At 45.5% G+C, this 23,133-nt stretch overlaps 1 protein-coding gene across 1 annotated transcript in view; it reads left to right on the forward strand.

The window, feature by feature from the left end:
* The window catches only part of LOC127579203 (unconventional myosin-XVIIIb-like), a 211,480-nt gene that overhangs the window by 69,347 nt on the left and 119,000 nt on the right, over window positions 1-23,133 (forward strand). Inside the window, exons 14-21 of the mRNA XM_052031811.1 lie at window positions 29-176; window positions 2,871-3,030; window positions 7,696-7,879; window positions 12,229-12,460; window positions 16,573-16,682; window positions 19,555-19,620; window positions 20,459-20,587; window positions 20,761-20,904. Of these exons, the coding sequence (XP_051887771.1) occupies window positions 29-176; window positions 2,871-3,030; window positions 7,696-7,879; window positions 12,229-12,460; window positions 16,573-16,682; window positions 19,555-19,620; window positions 20,459-20,587; window positions 20,761-20,904 (1,173 nt within the window). The remainder of the gene's footprint in view (window positions 1-28; window positions 177-2,870; window positions 3,031-7,695; window positions 7,880-12,228; window positions 12,461-16,572; window positions 16,683-19,554; window positions 19,621-20,458; window positions 20,588-20,760; window positions 20,905-23,133) is intronic.

A 23,133-nucleotide genomic window follows, 5' to 3' on the forward strand; every position in this document is an offset into this window, starting at 1 on the left:
CCAGAATCTTAGTCTTTTAATCTGTCAGTTCAAGGTTCAGCCACCTGCACAGGAGGAGGAGTGCAAGGGTCTGCTGTGGATCCTTGATGAAGAGGTCTTGGTTCAAGGCTCCAAAGACGCCAACGTCCTTGATCGCCTCTGTTCCTATTTTGAGAGGAAAGGACTGGAAATAGAAGGTAATAACAGCAACAAAAATAACAACCGGTTTGGTTGTTAATGCATACCCTAGGAAATGTGATAAGTATCAGGGACTGCAGCTTTAATTAGTTCCTTTAATTTACACATTCAAAAAACTCAGCTGCAGTTCGAGATGGCTTATAGAGTACAGACTCCATAAAAGGAATATTGCTTGTCTTCAATGTGCTGTTTGTAGATGATAGCCGCTAGCTCATTGATAGGGCAATGTTAATATCATTGCTTGTGGCTGATGATGAAGAGTACTGATAGTTACTTGGATTACCTTGGTTCAGCAAAGTAGCCATTAGATCTTTTGAACACCAGCTTTTCCAGCGGGGAATTCAACATGTAGATTTCTACAATAATCCAAAGATGCAATTTTTTGAATAAACTGTCCTGTTAAGATTCTTTTCCCAGTCTTTTGTGTTTCAGCAGTGAAGTTTATGTGTCAGTGGAAATTATGTATCAGGGGGATTCCCCCAATCACAGAGCTACAATGGGCAGTGAAAGAGCGAAAGTCAGAGGTCAGATGTCTATACTGATGCTCCTCTGGGATTGGGTGATGGGGGGAGCAAAAAACTTGAATCATTCTCCTCGTTGTTTCCTCTTTCCAATAGAAAGAGAGGACTTGCATTTATATAGCACCTCTCATTTCCTCAGGAAGTACCAAAGCGGATTGTGCAACTTTTAAAACATGGTCACTGTTATTATGTAGCTCAAGAACAAACTTGCGGGTGGTGTCTAAGGTAGATAGTGTGGTGAAGAAGGCGTTTGGCACGCTGGCCTTCGTTGGTCGGGGCATTGGGAATGGGAATTGGGAAGATTTGTTGCAGTTAGGTAAGATGTTGGTGAGGCCACACTTGGAGTATTATGTACGTTGTTGGTCACACTGTTACAGGAAAGATGTTATTAAACTAGAAGGACTGCAGAATAGATTTACCAGGATGTTGCCTAGACTTGGGGGCCTGAGTTATAGGAGAGGTTCTGTAGACTAGGACTCTATTTCCTACAATGTAGGAGATTGAGGGATGACCTGATAGAGATGTATAAGATCATGAGGGCCATAGATAAGGTGAAGGCAGATCATCTTTTTCCCAGGGAGGGAGTGCTAAAAACAAGAGGGCAAAAACTTTAGATCAGAGGCAAGAGATTTAAAAGGGACATTAGGGACAGCTTCTCCATGCGAAGGATGGTGCGTATTTGGAATAAGCTGCCAGAAATAGTGGTTGAGGCGGGCACATTAGCAACATGTACTTACCTAGATGGCTTTTAAACGTGGGCAGATCGCACCAGCTTGCTGGGCAACACAGTCGGCATGGATGAGTTGGGCTGAAGGACCTGTTTCCATGCTGTAAGACTCTATAAGATTGGGGAATTCCAGGATTATGACCAGGCTTAAGGGGAGATGGGCAGGAAGGTGAAGTTGAGTCTCAGGTTAGACTAACTATGATCTTGTTGAATGGCGGAACATGTTCTAGGAAATGAACAACCCAAACATGCTCCCGTTTCTTCCATTCTCATGTCCTATTGTCCTTTGGATTTATATTACTTTAACAATGTCTCTCTGGGGGAAAAAAAAACAGGTTTCTATGTGGTTCCTGCCTGGATATGAACATAAACTGGGTTGAATTGACTGAAGTCTGTTAGGATTGCAGAATAGGTGCTTAACATTCATAGGTATTCATGTGTGAGTTTTCATGATCTTTTATGCTGGTTGAGAAGTCAGTTTATCTAAAGGGGGCCCCATTGATAAAACTGCTCCCACCCCATCTGTCTAAGTGACAGAATGGCAAGTTTCTGCCTACCACCACTCCTGGGGAGGATCTGTCAAACAGTGTGAATTCTCCATCTGTTTTGAGCTAATCTGGTGACATGAGTTATGGGGGAGGTGGTAGCCGTGCCCTTCGCCTTAAGGGAAAGCATTGGCCGATATGGGGGGATGATCTCTCACTAACGACATTCCGCTTTTGAGTCGTCTGTTCACATTGGCAGGGGGGGGTTTGCAAGGCCAGGGTGTCAGCCACGGGCTGCACTCTTGTGTCTGAGCTAGAAGCTTATGGGGTCCAGTCCCAACCCAGGGACTTGAGCATGAAAACCTAGGCTGACAGTGTGGTCTGGTTCTGAGGGAATATTCCACAGTGCGTCAGAGAAGTCAAACTGTGAGCCCATCTGCTCTTTCAGGTGGACTTTAGTGTCCTGGCCAACATTCATCCCTTGATCAATATCTCTAAATCAGATTATCTGATTGGTGTTACCTTGCTGTTTGTGGGATCTTGCTGTGCAGAACTTTGTTGTCACGTTTCCCAGAATGGCCTGCTTCTGCTCCCTTGTCTTGTGATCTTGTGACTATAAAAGCAACTGGACGTCAAAAGTACTTCAGTGGCTGTTCAGTGCTTGGGATATTCTGAAAGAGACGTCAATGTCCCTATGAAAGTACAATTCTTTCTATAATCAGAGCCATATTTTCTGACTCTTGGATATTTATCGTGCTGTAATTTCTGAAGGGAATGATTAGGAGAACATCTAGAACATAAATAACTAACTCTGTAACTCTCCTCCCCTTTTTGCCCTGGTCAGTAATAATTGGTTATTTCCATCAACTACACAAGCAAATCTTCAGATCCTCTTTAGTTCTCAAGACTTGACAGATTAGAGCCCTTGTCTGAGACTGCTGGGTGATTTTGTGTTCACAGAGAAACAGCCACTGCGGAGGTGTGAGCAGGAGCAGCAGTTTGTGATCTCCCACCAACTTGGCACGTGCCCTGTGAGGTACGACCTGACGGGGTGGATCAACAAGGCCAAACCCAACCAGTCGCTGGAGAACGCCAGCCAGTTGCTGCAGGAATCCAGAAAGTAAGTGATGTCGCCTGTTGCCTCAGCAAGTTGCACAGACGTGAGGCTGACCAGGCTCCTGGTGTGAGTTGAGCAGGCAGACCTTAGCTTGAATGGCGGTTGCAACTTGGCTCAGTACCACTCGGTGAAGTGCGGTAAAACTTGGCCAGGTTTTTCAAAGCCGATTCCACAGCTGACCCTAGCTGTAAGGTAATGGGATCAGCTTCCCTTACCTGTTGTTGAGCATCTTCTGAACACACGAGGTTCACGTTAGAATAATAGCCAATCGAGCGAGATTCCATTTGGTGCTTGCTCCATATGGAATATTCCTGATCGGAGGTGGTTCAGGAATGGGGTGAAACTGTGCCAGCAATTCTTGCACACCTGAAAGTGAACTTTGCTATAGTCTCAATCTTTGGATATGTATTGGTATTGACATTGGTTTATTATTGTCACATGTACCAAGGTACGGTGAAAAGCTTTTGTTTGTGGGCCATCTGGACAGATCATTCCACACGTAAGTACACTGAGGTAGTAAAAAGGAAGCCAGAATGCAGAATATTGTGTTACAGTTAGAGAAAGTGCAGGTAAACAAATAAAGTGCAATGCCCATGACGAGGTAGATTGGGAGACCAAGAGTTCATCTTTTAGCGTATGAGAGTTTCAGGCTAGTTATAGGCCTCTGTAACCTGACCCAACACCAAGAGAAATACTGATACAAAATCCATTGTGTTTCAGCCATTCTTGTGACCTTTCCATCTGGAAGGGGTAATAAATAAGTCATAACTGCAAGGAAAGCAATTGAGATTTTAATTTTTATTGTTCTATTAGGTTTTTGTACAAAGAGGATAAATTTGACGTTAACAGTAACCAGTTTTCTCATTAAGGTCATAAATGCCATTTCCTCTCTGGCCTACTGTGTTGAGGAATGTTCCACTTATTTTTGCGGAATGACTCTGCCTTTAAGCTATATGCATTATTAGTAATTATAACACCCATTAAGAGGTTAATCGACATATAACATTTTATTAATGGCGAGCTCCCTTGTGGGTCTTTGCATCAAACTGTTCTTAGGATTAATCTGAGGTTCTCTTCAGCTTTAAAAGCCACACTTGAATCACTCGAATCAACCTGAAGAAATTTGCAAAGATCAGGGCAAGTTTGTTTTTATTAATCTTTGTGCAGAATTCAGAGGAGAGACTCAGTCAGGTTTTCAGCTAGTCCAAACAATGCTCCTATGTGTGCAGCGGACTGGGGCTCTGAAATCCAGAAGGATTTGGTGAAGGTGCGTAGCGGAGGAATCCTCAGCAGTCAAAAAGAGCAGGCAAAGAGAGGTCATGAAATGATGTCAGGCTAGGATCTTGGTTCTCCAAATGACGCAGGCAGGAGGAAAGACTGAGGGAAGGCAGGCAATGTTTCTCTTGATTGCCAATGCTATATATTTTGGTGCAATGCAATGGAAAGTATGCTTGACACCTGACGATGCCCATTTCTGAGTCACTCCTCGTCTCTCTGGAAATCCAGTGCAGTGTCAGGTGCATATCAAGTGATGGCATTCCCTGCACAGTATCTTTTATTGCTGTTTCTGCAGCTGTCATTAGGTACTCCCAGGGTAACGAGGTCATTATTTGCACAACGCTGCACTAAACTCATGTATTTACCTTTTATCCTTCACGCCCCCACCCTCTGCTGCCCAAGATCCAATGCCCTGACACCTCGATTGGCCCAGGCCCCTAAACCTTGAGGCAAACTCCATACAACCTCAACCTCCACCCGACCCAGCCAGCTGCTTATTGGATTACTCAATCCATGTCCATAGATCCCTCAAGATTCCTCACGGCTGCCATGCAGGTTGGTAGGGTTGTTGAGAAGGCATATGGTGTGTTGGTCTTCATTAGTCAGGGTATTGAGTTCAAGAGCCGCAAGGTAATGTTGCAGCTCTATAGAACTCTGGTTAGACCACACTTGGAGTGTTGTGTTCAGTTCTGGTCGCCTCATTATAGAAAGGATGTTGAAGGTTTAGAGGGGATGCAGAGGAGATTTACCAGGATATTGCCTGGATTGGAGAGCATGTCTTATGAGGATAGGTTGAGTGAGCTGGGGCTTTTCTCTTTGGTGAGAAGGAGGATGAGAGGTGACTGGATAGAGGTGTACAAGATGATAAGAGGCATAGATCGAGTGGACAGTCAGAGACTTTTTCCCAGGGAGAAAATAGCTAACACAAGGGGACATAATTTTCAGGTGATTGGAGGAAGGTTTAAGGGGAATGTCAGAGCTAAGTATTTTACACAGAGAGTGGTGGGTGCATGGAACGCACTGCTGGCAGACGTTGTGGGGGCAGATACATTAGGGGCACTTAAGGGGCTCTTAGATAGACACGTGAATGATAGAGAAATGGAGGGCTATGTGGGAGGGAAGGGTTAGATAGATATTAGAGCAGGATAAAATGTCGGCACAACATTGTGGGCTGAAGGGCCTGTGCTGTGCCGTTATGTTCTATGTTCAATCCACCCCGATCCTAAACATCAAGCTGACCGAGTCATCTGGCTGACCACCAAGCTACCCCAACCCAAGGCCCCAACTGCTGCTCTTCTGTCCCAGACCCAACCCCAGGCCTGGAGCACTGCACAAGTGAACCCGTGGGGGATATCGGATGTTGGCCAATACGCAACAACCACATAATCCACCCCTACTGGATGGGAGATGGTAACTCCGAAAGAGCTGGTGAACTGGGGGATGAGGTGGGGTCATCACTCCAAGTCAACACAGTGAAAATCCAACAACGAGAAAGAAATTTGACACACTTCCAGAATGAAAGAGGCATAAAAGCACTTACCATCTCTCTGTCCATGATGTGGTCAGCCTTGGTCTGCAGTCTACAATCTGTCTTCTTTTTTGTTGGTTTTCTTCTTTAATTCTACACAATCTTAGAACTACAGAGTCATAAGTAATATAGCACGGAAAGTGTCCTTTAGCCTGACGTATCAATGCTGACCAAAGAGCCTACCTGAGCTAGTCCATTTGCTTACATTTGGCCCACATCCTTCGAAACCTTTCCTATCCATGTACCTGTCTAAATGTCTTTTAAGTGTTGTAATTGTACCTGCCTCCACCAGGTTGTTTCTCTGGCAGCTCGTTCCACAAACCCACCACCCTCTGTGTGGAAAAAGTTGCTGCTCCGGTCCCCTCTAAATCTTTCTTTGCACTCGGGGAAGAATCTGGTTGGATGCATGTTATTCCTTTCATAGGGGTTAGAGCAGCCTCAGTGGGGAGGTTGTCAGGATCACCTCACATTGTGTAAGTGGGATTTAAGCCTGAGAACGGTGTGCTCTTCTTCACCTGCCAATCATATCTGAGCAATCCCCTTCATCTGATGCATCTGGCCTTGGGGATTCAAATTCCAACCGTGGTAGATAGATCGCCACTTCCGGCATTTTAAAGGCTGATTCAAATAAGATTATTTTGGAAATGTACAGTTCATGTAGAATCTTTTGTGTTGCTGTTTGCATAAGTAAATAATACCTAAAGCTATTGACAGAGTATCCTTTACTAAAAGCAGTAACTCTCAACTAACAGCAATTCTGGTACAGCATTGCATCAGAAGTCATCCCACATAGTATATTTGGTACCTAAATGTAATCTTACATTATAATAAAAATGCACTTTCAACCTTTCAAATCTTTTGAGGATTGATTCAGTAGAGTTCAGTTGAAAGAGATGACACAGAATTCATATATTATATATTCCTGGATTTCATGAATGCGACTTAACTTTAAGATTGTTAAAATGTAATCTTAGGGGTAACTTATTCTCCTTACAGCTGAATATCTTCATCTGGCTTGGGCTGAGCTGAACTGAGCTGGTTTGAGATAAACAGAGCTGATCTGAGCTAATTTGAGTTCATCTGGTTTGAGCTCATTTGAGCTGAGATGTTCTGCACTCAGCTGGACTGTGCTGTTTAAGCTGATCTGAGCTGGTTTGAGCTGGGCCGGTTTGAGCTGGGCCAGTTTGAGCTGAGCTGGCTTGGCGTCCTCTGGTTTATGTTCTACTCGGATAGCTCACTGAGACTGGTAAGTGACAACTTGTGGGCACAGCATATGCAACTATCAAACAGCTGGGATTCAAACCACGAATTCTGTGTGTCATGTGTCACAATCGCTGAACTTGTGAACACAGCACTAACATAGAATCATAGAACAGTACAGCACAATACAGGCCCTTCGGCCCATAATGTTGTGCCGACCTTTAAGCCTTGCCTAAGACTATCTAACCCCATCCTCCCACATATCCCTCTATTTTAAATTCCTCCATATGCTTATCTAGTAATCTTTTGAAGTTGACCAATGTACCTGCCTCCATCACCACCCCAGGCAGTGCATTCCATGCCCCAACCACTCTCTGGGTAAAAAACCTTCCTCTGATATCTCCCTTGAACTTTCCACCCATTACTTTAAAGACATGCCCTCTTGTATTGAGCATTGGTGCCCTGGGAAAGAGGTGCTGGCTGTCCACTCTATTCCTCTCAATATCTTGTACACCTCTATCATGTCTCCTCTCATTCTCCTTCTCTCCAAAGAGTAAAGCCCCAGTTCCCTTAGTCTCTCCTCATAATGCATACTCTCTAAACCAGGCAGCATCCTGGTAAGAACAAAAAGAAGCTAACTTTTGATCACTTCCTCCCACTAGTGAGTTCCTCAAGAAGCTCTTCTCTTCACGGTCAAAAATCCCTGCAATATGTCGGTCAGTGTCTGGGCTGGAAGGCACTTCCCAGCAGTCTTTACACAGGATCAGCTGTGTGCGGAAGACATTCAGCACCAGCTTCGCAGCGGTGAAGAGAAAATCCAAGTGTGCGCTCATCAAACTGCAGATGGTGAGTGTGAGCAGGCCGGACTGTGGTCTAGACACTGCATTTGCAATAAGGGTGGGGGTACTGGCTTTTATCTGAGGTCGCTTTGGCACAGTTCTGTTGGAGGACTGTCAAGTTCATTCCTAGAGCTGGGCACTGATCCACCTTTGGGGTTTGGTGGGAGGGGCAGTGAAGGCAAGGGGGAAGATTGTGATTTTAAGTCTGTGACCTCAATGGAACTATAAGTGTGTGACATAAAACAGGCGACCTTATATGTTGATCATCCTTTCAATTGATAATGATCCCCACCTCGTGGTCGTAGTATGTTTAGATGCAGTCTTTTTCTTTTCTTTCAAGTTTCAAAGTCAAGTTTATCGTCATCTGCACAAGTCCATGTATGCATGGGTGCAATGAAAAACTTACTTGCAGCAGCATCACAGGCACATGGCATCAGATAAGCAGCATTCACAAGAAAAACATAAATTATTCATAATTTATACACAATTTTTACAAGAAAGACAATTACAGCAAAAAAGAACAAAGTCCATTTTAGTGCAAAGAGTTCAAAGTGGTCATTGTGTTGTTAAACTGTAGTGATTAGGGTTGTGCAGGTTGGTTCAAGAACCGAATGGTTGAAGGGGAGTAGCTGTTCTTGAACCTGGTGGTGCGGGACCAGGCTTCTGTACCTCCTGTCCAATGGTAGCTGCGAGAAGATAGCATGGCCTGGATGGTGGGGGTCTTTGATGATGGATGTTGGTCAGAAACAATGAACGACTGGTCATTTATGACACTTGCTCCCTAATGACTTTGCTGAAGATATCGTAATTAGAAGCATTGGGTTGAATTTTTGAGCCTTCCTTGGCATTGATAATGGGTTGATAGCATTCCCAAAAAAAGAAAGGCAAAGACTTACTGTAATGCTGCTGTGATAAGGCTTCCCTGGGCTTAGTTCAGGCTCCTAGGTCAGGTTTCATACAGCCCCATTTAAAATCTTAAGCAGAGTCCTTTGCCAAGTCTCAGTGGTCTGCACCTGGTAGAATGTGTGTCATTGTTGAAGTACCTTCCAGCACTTGAAAATCTTTGGCTCTCTCCTGCCCCATTTAAGACTTCCTATGGAGTATTGTGTTCAGTTCTGGTCACCTCATTACAGGAAGGATGTGGAAGCTTTAGAGAGGGTGCAGAGGAGATTTACCAGGATGCTGCCTGGATTGGGGAGCATGTCTTATGAGGATAGGTTGAGCGAGCTAGGGCTTTTTTTCTTTGGAGAGAAGGAGGATGAGAGGTGACTTGATAGAGGTGTACAAGGTGATAAGAGGCATAGATCGAGTGGACAGTCAGAGACTTTTTTCCAGGGCGACAATGGCTAACAGGAGGGGACATAATTTTCAGGTGATTGGAGGAAGGTATAAGGGGGATGTCAGGGGTACGTTTTTTACACAGAGAGTGGTGGGTGCGTGGAACGCACTGCCGGCAGGGATTGTGGGAGCAGATATATTAGGGACATTTAAGAGACTCTTAGATAGACACATGAATGACAGAGAGATGGAGGGTTATGTGGGAGGGAAGGGTTAGATAGATCTTAGAGCAGAATAAAATGTCGGCACAACGTTGTGGGCCGAAGGAACTGTACTGTGCTGTAGTGTTCTGTGTTCCTCTCACCCCTTGTTTCCTTCATCCTTGTTGTTTAGCCCATTAGTTATCCAGCAGCAATGGCCCCTTGCTGGAGAACAGTGTGCCAGGAGCTGATTTTCTACAAGTATTCCAAGGTGAATGGTTCAAAGCCAAGGGCAACAGCAGGAGAAGATCCCAGGCCATTATGTACAGAAGATTCCCTAATAAGGGTTAACACAGTGTATCGGTTGCAGTGACAGGCTAGGCTCGTAGAGGAGTCAAGCCGAGACTGAGCATGGTTTTCTCAGTTCTACTTCTGACTGCAGCCACTATTGGGTATAAATCAGAATTAAATACAATGGATTATTCCCAGCTGCAAATCCCAGCTGACCATTTTTGAAGTTATTCAATACACGGTTTAATAATCTAATGTTAGCTGAGCCAGTCAGAACCTTCTAGACCAGATAGTTCCTGCAATTGGAAAAGCTACAAATAAACCACCTCACTATACACCTAAGGTTGGGTACAGAATAGTAGCTTTGTATATACATTGATGTTCAAGGGCCTGATGAATAGAGGTGCATTGTAAATATTTAGTTTTTTTTCTTGGAAGTTTTAAATCGATTCTTAAAGTTCCTTTGATAACGAAAGTTTGAAAAAAAGCAGACTTCTGGATTTCATATTGTTGGCTCGGCCTTGTGGAAGAATAAAACAGATGGAGTGATGTGGATAGCTCACAATGCCATTTGCTTTCTCGGCATGCTATAAATATACAGCAAGTTGTTGTTGTTGGAAAGGACGGACGGAGAAATTAAGGAAGATGAGCTGGAAAGTTATGTCTTAACTGATGAAATTCCCTGAAGTGACAAAACCCAGAGGGGGTATGGAAGAATTGAAGTTGATTACTGGAGCATGGGAGGCTGTCAGACCTCAAGAAAGTAATGGAGTGACCTGCTAGCTAACTGAACTGATCTCAGATGAAGGATGAATTGGGCAGGATTTAGTAGCTGGGGAGTCAGAGGTAGTGGGAGGACATGCGGGGGGAACTGGAGGTCGGGGCGAAGAATGGGGAGTCCGGTATCATGGGAAGGGGTGTTGGAGTCATGGGGTCAGGAGTGGGGAGTCGGTCATGGAAGAGGGTGTTAGGGGTTACGAGGAGAGGAATGGGGCGGCAAAAGTGTGGGAGGGGGTGTTGAGGTTGGGGAGAGATGAGGGAAGGGACAGATGTGGTGGGAGAGGGTGTTGGGGGGAGGAGTGGAGAGAGATGTGGTGAGAGAGTGTTGGGGTCAGGGAAGGAGAGACAGATGTGGTGGGAGAGGGTGTTGGGGTTTGGGGAGGAGACGTGGGAGGGTGTTGGGGTCGGGGGAGGAGACAGATGTGGTGGGAGAGGGTGTTGGGGTTTGGGGAGGAGACGTGGGAGGGTGTTGGGGTCGGGGGAGGAGACAGATGTGGTGGGAGAGGGTGTTGGGGTTTGGGGAGGAGACAGATGTGGGAGGGTGTTGGGGTCAGGGGAGGAGCAGATGGTTAGAATCGCAGGGGATATGGCGGGGTCTGATCGTGAAGTTGGAGGGATAGCTTACTGAGCTGGGGAAACACTGCCGGTCCCCTGACCCACTCTGCTGCTGTAAGTACATATATCACATTATTCCGGCCCTTCCTCCCTCCCAACACCTGCTGAAACTTCTGGGACCTTCAGAAAATGGCTCTTAAATAGAAGCATGCAGTCTCCCAGGAAGATTTAATTGGACAGCCAGACACCTGGTCGTGGATTGGTCACTCAGCTTTCATCCACGCCCTTTGAACCAGAAAGTGATGATAATTTTAAAATTCTGTCCTTTATATCTCAGTACAATCCCATTTCAGGTAGGGTTGCAACATTTGATGATACCCTTAACTGTAAATTGCTTCTTTCAGTTATGAATACCGGTCTTGTTCTGAGGACCCATTCCTTTAAAGACATAGAATCCCATTGGAAGAGAGACGGGAGGTGGGAATTTGAGTTAGTGGAAGCCTGTTCCTTTTCCCTCTGCAACATCACATGGAGTTGGTGTGTCTGTAAGCCCAATGTGACTTATGGAGTGAAACCAGGTTCACTGTGCAGATGGAGAGCAAAAGCAGAAAATGCTGACCTCCGGGTGCTCCGGTTTCCTCCTGCATTCCAAAGGCATACGGGTTAGGAAGTTGTGGGCATGCTATGTTGGCGCCGGAAGTGTGGCGACACTTGTGGGCTGCCCCCAGAACACTCTACACAAAAGATGCATTTCACTGTGTGTTTCAATGTACATGTGACTAATAAAGATATCTTACCTTATCTTCTCTTAACTTATCTTACCTTATCTTAAACTCAGCAGATCAGACCAAATCCATGGGAAGAGAAACAGAGTTAAAATTCCAGGTCGAAGACCCTTAGTGAGGTGCCTTCACTAACGTGTCTTCAGTGGCATGGCATCCCTGCTTAACCATAGAGCCCAGGAAGGTGCTCTGGTGTTTTTATCTCATTCCTTGTTGGACCACGTTGTTGGAAATGTGGGACCTTATTGAAGGGCATCACCAGATGTTGATTCTGGATGGAGCTATCTGGGCAAATCCAGAATGGATGTCAAGGAACTGAAGATATGTTTGGTTATTATTAATGTAAATGTTGGATCTGTTTTTTCCCCTTAAGTTGTACCTCGTGTTATAATATTCAGATAATGAGATAACCATGTTTTCTTCACAGTTATGATAAAATGAATCTCAATTTCTCTCTCATTAAATCCTAGGATGCTCTCATAAATCTTATCAAGCGTTCTGAGGTACACTTTGTCCACTGCTTTGTAGCAAGACCAGAGGGGAGCGATACAGAAGGAAAAATCCTTCCTCCTCAAAGGGCTGCCGATGGAGCAGAAGTACAGGACTCCAGAGGCCAATCACTGGCCACGTTTGATATCCCCACACTAAGGACTCAACTCCAGGGGTCACAGCTATTGGATGCACTTCGCCTCTACAGGCTGGGTACGTTATCTATTGCAGGGCTACGTTATGAATATGCTCATGACTGGAATTTGTTTATCATCCCTTCTTTATGAAGTGTCTCTTTCCTTGTAAAGTTGGGTACATGGTATGGACATCAGAAATAGGAGCAGGATTATGGAATCTGCCCTCCCCTTCAATAAGATCATGGCTGATCTGATCAATGCCATTCCTTGCCAATCTTCAATACCCAGTAGTCCAAACATCTGTCCATCTTGACCTTGACTCACTCTGACTCAGCCACCACAGTTCTCTAGATAGAGAATTCCAAATCCTTTATTCATTGCAACGCCTTCACTGCAGTAGTCAGTGGGATTCCTCAGGTGACCTCTGCAGTGGAATTCATTAGCACTGGAAAGGCTTCCCTCGAGGGTTGAGTATTGATTGGAGGCAGGAACCTTGGGGTGGGTGGACCCCACACCACTGCTAATGAGAGCCTTTTCTCTTACACCCACTGTTCAATCAAATTGCAAGGCTGTTTTGTTGCATGTGGAAGGTTTTTTATTGTGTAAGCTTCTGTTGACAATCCCATCACCAAAGACTTGTTGCACTGCTGACCAGACACGGTCCTCTTCCCCAATACAGTGCCCTGCTTCACATGCCCCATTCCCCACCGTCTACCCACACTGCCATTTCATCATCTTGTCTGGCTGTCGAGAGTAGTTGGCAAGAGAACAGTAGGTGCTTTATTTAGTTACTTATACATCGACAGCATCTATTGTTCAGCCCTAATTACCCCAGAACTGAGGAGGCAGTTAAAATCAGGTGGGTCTGGAGTCATACATAGGCTAGAATGGATAAGGATGGAAGAGTTATTTCCCTGGGGGCATTATCAATTTGATTGTTTTTATAATGATCTGGTTGTTTCATGGTTATCACAACTAAAACTAATTTTTAATTCCTGACATATTTCATTACTGGAATTTAAATTCCTCAGCTGCCGTGGTGGGACTTGAACTCATGTTTCTGATCAGTGGTCCAGGACTCTCTCTGCTAGTCCAGTGACACAGCCACTACATTACAGTCTCCTATCCTGCCACAGGAGCTCACATAATAAGCTCAACCTTGCAAGCTCCGTGCAAATAATGTTCTAATTCTTCCTCCCCCACCTCTAACCTACCCACCTCCTGGAAGTGCTGAGGTGTTGTCCAAGCTCCAATGAGCCAGTGGGAGGTATCACACCCAGAATCAATTCATTGCCTCACCTAATTTCCTTGGGTCTTGAGAAGCAACTGGTAGCATTGTTTGGGTGCTCAATTCAACCACAAGCAACATCAAAGGGAGATAGAATCCCTCTGGTCCCCGTGTCTTAGTTCCAAGATACATGGTGAATCCCCTCTCTGTGCCTTTTTTTGAGGTCCAATTAAGTTTAATTTTATTCACATTGCATTTGTTTGACGGCCCGGCTGGTTATGTAACTGAGCCAGAAAAGATGCTGCGCTCTCAAAAAGTTCTTGCTAAAGTCTCAACTTAGTGGGAATATCCTGCTATTACACAAGTGCTGTACCTTCCTCTAATTGACAGGATGTGTCACTGTCTCCAATGATAAATAACTTCTGCAACTGAGAGACAGTCAAAAGTAGGTTACAGCCAAGGCCTGCAGGGTTTGATTCTTATTCATGAGCTTTGTCCTCATCTAGGTGAACTAGTGGTGGAATGTTTTCCAATTTGGTCATCACTGAGTGCTCCCAGGCCTGGATCAGCTCTGATCGATGAAAGACTTACACTCTTTTTATTTTCTGTGGGAATCTGGTGTAGAACTGAAGCAGAGCATTTCCATTTATTTTTAAATGCGCCTGAATTAAAAGAGAATCACTGACAGGCACTCCTCTTCCCAGCCAAGGGATAATTAATGCTGAAAACTGTAAGTTATAATCGGCCCCATCGGAGAAGGGCCTATTCAGTTGAGTATCACCGAGGTCACTGCATTGTTATATTCATGCTGAGGATGATGGTTTCACTGATTAAAGTGGTCCTCTTCATAACGGTATCCAAAGCCCACTTCCTGCAGCCCCTCATGGCAATGCCCCTTGGCAAACCAAGTTCCTGACCTTCATGCCCACACATGTGGCTGTGTGAGGGGCCTGGAGATTGGTGCCAATGTCCTTACCTTCTGCTGTAATGCTACACCAAGTGTGGGTCTATCCAAGCAGTGATTTAGAATCTGGGCCTACCTCGAGAGCAAGGGGATCTTTGGAGGATTCCCAATCTGTAATTTTTCATTTATCTCTCCCCTGCTGTGGTAAAGTCGAGTTTATTGTCATATGCACAAGTACATGTATGCAGAGGTGCAATGAAAAACTTACTTGCAGCAGAATCACAGGCACAAGTAAGTTTTTCATTGCATTTGTGCATATGACAATAAATTTGACTTTGACTTTGGTTGAAGTAGAAGTGGTCATATTTCATCGCAGAAGTAGAGGGTGACGTGGGAACCATTTGGAGATCAGCCCAGCCTTGTGGGACTGGATTTGCAAGTCAGCTGGTCCAGGTGGAGCTGGGAGACTCCTTTTTATGGTTGGGTGTTAGTGAGCCACAGTTTTACAGCAATGTGGTAGTTTCCACAGATGTTAGTCCCAACAATTGTCTCTTCACTAAATCGAGTTTCACTTTTTATCATGGTGGGATATGACACCGCAAGCTCAGGACTGCTGTTCCGAAGCTCTAATCACATGGCTAGTGTACCTTGCTAGTGATTGTGGGGTCAACAGGAGTTTCTATAATCTCCTGCATCGTCAGAAACTGAATATCTTAAAATACACCTGGACGTGTACCTAGAACATAGAACATAGAACAATTACAGCACAATTCAAGCCCTTCGGTCCACAAAGCTGTGCCGAACATGTCCCTACCCTAGAAATTACTAGGCTTACCCATAGCCCTCTATTTTACTCAGCTCCATATATCGATCTAACAGTCTCTTGAAAAACCCTATCATATCAGCCTCCACCACCATTTCCAGCAACGTGGATAGGAAAGGTTTTTAAATTTTTAAAAAATTTTTTAGGTTTTATTTACAGCATGGTAACAGGCCCTTCCGGCCCAGTGAGTCCACGCCGCCCATTTTAAACCCAAATTAACCTACCCATACGTCTGTGCAATGTGGGAGGAAACCGGAGCACCCGGAGGAAACCCATGCAGACACGGGAGAACGTACAGACTCCTTACAAACAGTGACGGGAATCGAACCCTGATTGCTGGCGCTGTAATAGCGTTGCGCTAACTGCTACGCTACCGTGCCGCCCACGAGGGATAAAGGCAAAACGCAGACTGGTGGGACTAGCTCAGATAGGCCACATGGTCAGCATGGATGAGTTGGGCAGAAGGGCCTGTTTCTGTGCTGTATGGCTCTATGACCCCCATTCAAAGAAGGAGGCATTAGGACAGGTAACCAGAAACCTGGTCAAAGGGGAAGTCGTAATTGGCTGTGGCCATGACAGGTGCAATGTGAATTAAAGTCCTTCCTTTAGAGGGAAAGCATTGGTGGTGGAGACGAGACTGCAGAGGCTGGAATCTGGAGCAAGACAAAATTGCTGGAAGAACTCAGCAGGTCAGGCAGTATCCGTGGAGGGAAATGGACAGTCGACTTTTCTAGTCCATGTGAAGGGTCTTGGCCCAAAATATTGACTGTCCATTTCTCTCCATAGATGCTGCCCGATCTGCTGAGTTCCTCCAGTGTTTTGTGTGTGGCATTGGTGGTGGAGATTGCTTTAGGGAGAGAACTTGTCCATGTGTACAAGTTCTTGTGGCAGTACTGTAGGGTGTAACATTAAACTCACATGGATCATCAAGGGAACTTGTCTTTATAGCAGCAGTTGATGCTTTAAACTTTACTAACTGTACAACCCATCCTAGATTGCTAGATTAGCCATATTACACAGCTTCTAAAGTGTTAGCTGCCCCACCAACCTTAAAGTAACAATGACATGTAAGAGCTAGGGTACAGTGGCCACAGCTGCTGTTCCCACACCGTGCACATCAACCGTTGACCCACTGACTCTGACTGCGAGTTGTCTCCATTCCATGCCTGATTTAATTTGTGTTGAGGAAAGCACTAGGTTGACATTTGTCTCTCCTGTTTGCTTGCTCGGCAGGATTTCCGGATCACATGGTGTTTGGTGACTTCCGACGCCGTTTCCAGGCGCTTGCCCCAGATATCCTGAAGAAGTATGGAACCATGTTTATGGTCACGGATGAGAAGAAGGTATGTGCTGGATCACTGCGAGGAGAAAGCACAAGGATGGGCCAAATACATCTCATAGAACTGTTATTATCTGAAGTTTTCTTTAAAGGCAGCACAAGTGTCAAAGACCTTTCAGAGCCGTAGGGGGGTGGGGCTTCAGGGTCCGCCACCTGAGGCTTAGATGCTGCTTGCAGATAGCTCTAATTCATGGAACAGTGAGGCCAGACTTGTAGTTGATGGGGTGGCACAGTGTCCAGAGGGGAAAATGGTAGGGAGGATTGGGGGTGGGATGTGTAAAAAAGGACCAAAAGTGAATGAATCCCTCTTGAGCCAAGTTGCAGAATTCTATATTGACCAACCCAGCCTCAAAATAAACGTTGAATATTCCTGCTGATTGCAAGTCAAGGAGCTGAAGTGACAGATTATTCCAGATACCATGTTGCAGTGAGTGGGAGCTTGCTGTGCAGAAATCAGTTGGTATGTTTCCTACAGTGCAACGCTTCAGAATTGCTTCATTGAAACACAAGAGAGACTGCAGATGCTGGAAATCTGGAGCAACACACAAAATGCTGAAGGAACTCAGCGGGTCGGGCAGCATCTACGGAGGGAAATGGACAGTCGACGTTTTGGGTCGAGACCCTTCATCAGGACTGGAAAGAAAGTGGGGAGGTAGCCGGTATAAAAAGGGAGGGGGAAGGGGTGGAGCAAGAGCTGGCGGGTGATAGTGGATCCAGTGAGAGGCAGGTGAGGGAGGGGGGGGGAGAGTGGGAATGATGTAAGAAGCTGGGAGGTGATAGGTGGAAGTGACAAAGGGCTGAAGAAGATGGAATCTCGTAGGAGAAGATTACAGAATAAAGGGAAGGAGGTGAGGAAGAGAACCGGAGGAATATGAGGTGCTGTTCCTCTAATCTGTGTCTAGCCTCAACTTGGCCGTGGATGAGACCATGGACAGACATGTCGGTGTGGGAATGGGAATTGGAATTAAAATGGCTGCCCGATGAATTGCTTCATTGTTGGGTACCCGAGCTTCCTGCTCTTTGAAGGAGTGCCATTAGGGATTGTTTGCATCCATCGGACAGAGCCTTGGTTTAACGTCTCCCCTGAAATACAGTGCTCCTGGCGGTATAGCACTCTCTCGCTTGGGCACCAGAGTGTCAGTTAATCTCTGCTAAAACCTGGAGTGGACTAGAACCCACAATCTCCTGATACAGGACAACAGCACTACCCTCTGAGCCAGAGCTGGTGCTGTAAATAAGTGAATGCTCCTGTCCTTGGGTTTTGAACTCTCCTTGTGCATTGTCCATTAATTGGAATTTAACCATCCCAGTTCCCTTACACCAGTGGTCCTGGCCACGTTATTTAGGGCTCTCTGGGAGATTTTGATTTGGGGATTGAGTGTTGTTTCTTGCTGAGGAGAAGGTTACTCTGCATCAAAAGTATGTATTGAAAGTAATAACATGACATCGATATTACGGAGAGTTAGTTTCATTTCCCTCAGAGGAGATTGTATTGGAATTTTCGCTGGCTTTTTTGTTTCTCCCAGAAAATCGCATGGCTTTGCGATGGGTTGTGTATATTGTAATACACAATGGGAGAGGCTAGATGAGCTGGGGCTCTAGACCTGGCCACCATTGCTTGTCTGAGTTTTGTGGGTCAGTACCTATGTTACTATGATATGTTCCTGAGACCTGGACTACCTGCTGTGGGCATCTCAAATGCATGGAAAACAAACATCAGTGCCGTGTGTGCAAAATCCTTCAGGCCAACATCTCGGCATTGAAGACCTAGTTCACTCAGTTGGCTACATAGAGCAGGACACATTGTCTGCATGGCCAACACCAGACTCCCGATACAGATTGTCTGTTCAGAGCTCTGATGTGGGAGGAGAGCACTCGCCAGATATAGAAAAAGATTTGAGGATATGCCCAGAGTGTCCTTCAAGGAAAGCAACAGCTCCACTGATTCCTGAGAAAAGCTGGCCTGTGACTGCTCTAAGTGCTCCGTGAGGATTTGAGAGGGTATTGAAACCTTCGAGAACATATCTCAGAGCACACAGAAGCCCTGCGCAAGTGGTGGAAGGAGCACAGCACATTACAAACTATCATCTGCCACCTCTTGCCTCATCTGTGGAAACATCTGCGGGTCACAGGCTAAACTTGGTAGGCACTTTAGAAGCCACAAAACCAGAGTGGAGGCAACTCACCCTCGATTACGAAGAACTGTCTAAGGACAAGAAGATGATATGCAAGGAAGTTTCTCCTGAACTCCTTTGGATTTATTAGTAACTATTAGTGTACCCTAATTCCACAGCTAAGTATCTTTGAGTGATAGAAATGTTCTGAGCTTACTGAAGGTCTGAGAAATAACACATATTAACAGGATGTGTGTTTATACATATCCACAGGGCACCTCAAAGTATCTCAGAGCCAAAGAATGGCTGCTTGAAATACAATGACATACTCAGCAAGTAAAGGTGGTAATCACTGCACATCCAGGAAGAGCACTGGGCTCAGTGAGTTTTTTATTTCAGTGAGGATGAATATTGGCTGGGACTGCAGGTTAACCCTCCCGATCTTCTTGTATAATGCCCCCAGGAGATCTATTACCTCCAGATGAGAGGACAGAAGAGGCCTCCGTTTATCATCTCTTCTGAAAGCCTCCCTCTCCTAACTAGGCCACATTTCCCCAGTAGTGCATTGAATTGCCCACATAGATTTTGTGCTCCTACTACAATGGAGTGAGACTTCAGCCGACAACTTAACCCAGACATTAGTGGCTGCATGGAGTGAAGCTGTGTTTATTTGGTCATTAGGTGAAGCAGTGGCAAGTTCCTGTCTTTGGAATAACTGTCCGTTAATGTAAGAATCATTGACTGCCTGGTTTATCTTTTCAGGCCACAGAAGAACTTCTTGCCTTGTTGGATTTGGAGAAGCACAGCTTTACTCTGGGACAGAGTCGGGTAAGCCCCAAAATGCGTACAGCAACAGAGGTAATCTTCCTGGGGAGTCGCATTTAACACAAGATCACAGCACAGGCTCTCTGCAGATGGATTAATGCTGAGATTTTGGTAGGACGGTCAGAAAGAGAATCTTTTTCAATGAATAAGGAACCAAATGTTGGGAAGTTTAGTTCACTGGGGGTTACTGTTTGGTGTCCATCCAATGTTCAGCTGTGGTGATACTTCAGAGTTGCTCTCCTGTGTCATTAAACATCAGACTTATTTATGCACACATGGACATCTGAATCAGGAGCAGGAGTAGCTAACTCAGTCCCTTGAGCCTGCTTCACCATTCAAAAAGGTCATGGCTGATTGATTGTAACTCAACTCTGAAATCCTGGCAATCTTGCTCAAATGTCTATCTACCTCTGCCTTAAAAATATTCAAAGATTCTGCTTCCACCACTCTTCAAGAAGAGAGATCCAAAGACAGAATATGCTCTGAGAGAAAAAAAAGCCTTATTTCGGTACAAAATGGGCTACAATGACCCTACCCTCCCCTTCCCCAGCATTCTCAATTCTCCCACAAGAAGAACCATCATTTTCTTATCCAGCTCTCAAACCCTTCAGCATTTTAGATGCTTCAGTCAAGACCTCTCTCTCTCTTCCAAACTCCAGCTGTGCTCCACACTGTTTCTCCCAGTTCTCTCCACCAACCCCATTAAATTCTTCCACCCACATTGAGCGCCAAAAAGAACAGCACTTATGAAATTCGTGGAAGGTGTACGGAACTCAGCAAGTGATTGGACTGGTGCGAAGCAGTCACTGTAAGTTTGACTAATGGGTTGGTTTCCCTCCAGATCTTCTTCAAGGCTGGAGTCATTCCTCGGCTGGAGAAACAGCGGCAGAGGCAGATCTCCCAGAACCTGATCCCACTGCAGGCACTGTGCCAGGGATTCCTTGGCCGACAGCAGTTCAAGAAAATGAAGGTAAGGTCTCCAGCTTCAGGGCCCACAACTCACTTTTCAATTAAAGTTGAAGGCATTTCAGAGGCAACATAAGGGTCTGCTTCCATGGTCCAGGATCTTTCCCTTTAAGAATGGGCTGCCCTCTCTAGTGTTGAATGAGCTGACTATTGTATGTGTTTTTATCTCTTGTACAGACCCAGCGTTTAGCTCTTCGCTGTATTCAGAAGAACATCAGGAAGTACTGGATGGTTCGCCAATGGCAATGGTGGCAGCTGATGTCATATGTCCGACCCTCGCTCACCATTAACTTGGCCAATGAAAACCTTCAAGTCAAAGAGGTATGTCTGCAACCCATGACCGGGGTGTGAAGAAACCACCAGTCTGCACCCCAAAGTTTCTCATTTCTTTTGAAAGAGTGTGCTTTAGATTCCTTGCTAGGTGACAGGAACGTTGAATGTACCTCAGGAGAAGCCAACCAGGGAAAGCATTCAACAACTTGTAGAGCATGTAACATTCCCACTGCTCTCTGGATAGAGTCTCCACTGAATTTATTGCTGTCTTATTTTTATGGTCCATTTAAGATATCTTTATTAGTCACATGTACATCGAAACACACAGTGAGATGCGTCTTTGCGTAGAGTGTTCTGGGGGCAGCCCGCAAGTGTTGCCATGCTTCCGGCGCCAACACAGCATGCCCACAACTTCCTAACCCGTACGTCTTAGGAATGTGGGAGGAAACCGGAACACCCGGAGGAAACTCACACAGTCACGGGGAGAACATACAAACTCCCTACAGACAGTGGCTGGAATTGAACCTGGGTCGCTGGCGCTGTAATAGCATTACGCTAACCGCTACACTACCGTGCCTGTTGCAAAAGAGCTACCCAGCCAAACTCCAGCTTCTTGCAGTTGATCCACAGGTCTTCGAGTACTCAATCAAGAACATGTTAGATGTGGTGAGGGTTTCTGTGTCTACTGTTCTTTCAGGCAGTGTGAACAACACCCTGGGTGAAAAATATTTTCTCACCTCCCCTCCACTCCTACCAACTTCATGCCCCTTGCCCTTTGACATTCTAACTGTAGGAAATATGTCCCAACTATTTGGAATTGGAATTGGTTTATTATTGTCACTTGTACCGAGGTACAGTGAAAAACTTGTCTTGCATACTGTTCATACCGAACGATTCATTACACAGTGCATCGAGGTAGTACAGGGTAAAACAATACAGAATGCAGAGTAAAGTGTCACAGATACAGAGAAAGTGCAGTGCAGGCCGGCAATAAAGTGCAAGGTCATAACGAGGTGGATTGTGGGGTCAAGAGCCCATCTTATTGTACTAGGGAACCGTTCAATTGTCTCATAACAACGGGATAGAAGCTGTCCTTGAGCCTGGTGGAATGTGCTTTCAGGCTTTTGTATCTTCTGCCTGATGGAAGAGGGGAGAAGAGAGAATGTCTAGGGTGGGTGCGGTCTTTGATTATGCCTTACCAAGGCAGCGAGAAGTATAGACAGAGTCCATAGAGGGAAGGCTGCTCTTCGTGATTTAATGCTTTTGGGTCTCTTATCAACAGTTAACTCACTCCAAGGAGAGTGACCATAATTTATCCAATCTATGCTCACCACTCCCATCCTGGCATCACATCTTGTAAAGTTGGAACTCGGGATGGAGCTCTGACCTGGTTGGGTTCTATCTCTTGGAGTCTTCATCTGTGCATCTGGGGGCAAGTTTAGAGGCACTAAACTTCTTGCTGTGCCCTTAATCACGTTGAAATTGATGGGTAGCACAGTGACACAGCTATTAAATCCACTGCCTCACAGCTCCAGTGACCCCGGTTCAAACCTGATATCCATGGGGGAGTTTGCACGTTCTCCCTGTGACCGCGTGGGTTTCCCCCGGGTGCTCCGGTTTTGCTCCACATCCCAAAGACATGCGGGTTGATAGCTTACACAAGAGAGACTGCAGGTGCCGGAAATCTGGAGAACCAAACACAAAGCGCCGGAGGAACTCAGCAGGTCAGGCAGCATCTGTGGAGGGAAATGAGCAGTCGACGTTTCGGGACGAGACCCTTCATCAGGACCTTTCATGAGTCCTGATGAAGGGTCTCAGCCCAAAACATTGACTGTTTATTTCCCTCCACAGATGCTGCCTGACCTGCTGAGTTCCTCCAGCATTTAGTGTTGTGCGCGTTGACAGGTTAATTGTAAATTTCCCGCAGAATGTAGGTGAGGGGTGGAATCTGGGGGGAGTTGATGGGAATGTGGGGGGAATAAAATGGGATTGGTGTAGATGGGGGCTTGATGGTCAGCACAGACTTGGTGGTTCCCATACTATGTGACTCTATGGCTCTATGATTACCTGTTAGGTTGGGCCATAAAAAGGGGCTTAAAATATAAAATGTGCAGAATACAAGAACAAGGATTAAAAGCTACAGTTTACATAAAAAATGGAAAATGCTGGAAATACTCAGCAGGACGGGCAGCATCTGCAGAGAGAGAAAAACCCAGATAACCTTTTCAGGCCGATGATCTTTCACCATGATTTCATTTACTTTTCTCTCTAACCACC

The sequence above is a fragment of the Pristis pectinata genome, chromosome 17, assembly GCF_009764475.1.
Source record: "Pristis pectinata isolate sPriPec2 chromosome 17, sPriPec2.1.pri, whole genome shotgun sequence".
Taxonomy (NCBI): domain Eukaryota; kingdom Metazoa; phylum Chordata; class Chondrichthyes; order Rhinopristiformes; family Pristidae; genus Pristis; species Pristis pectinata.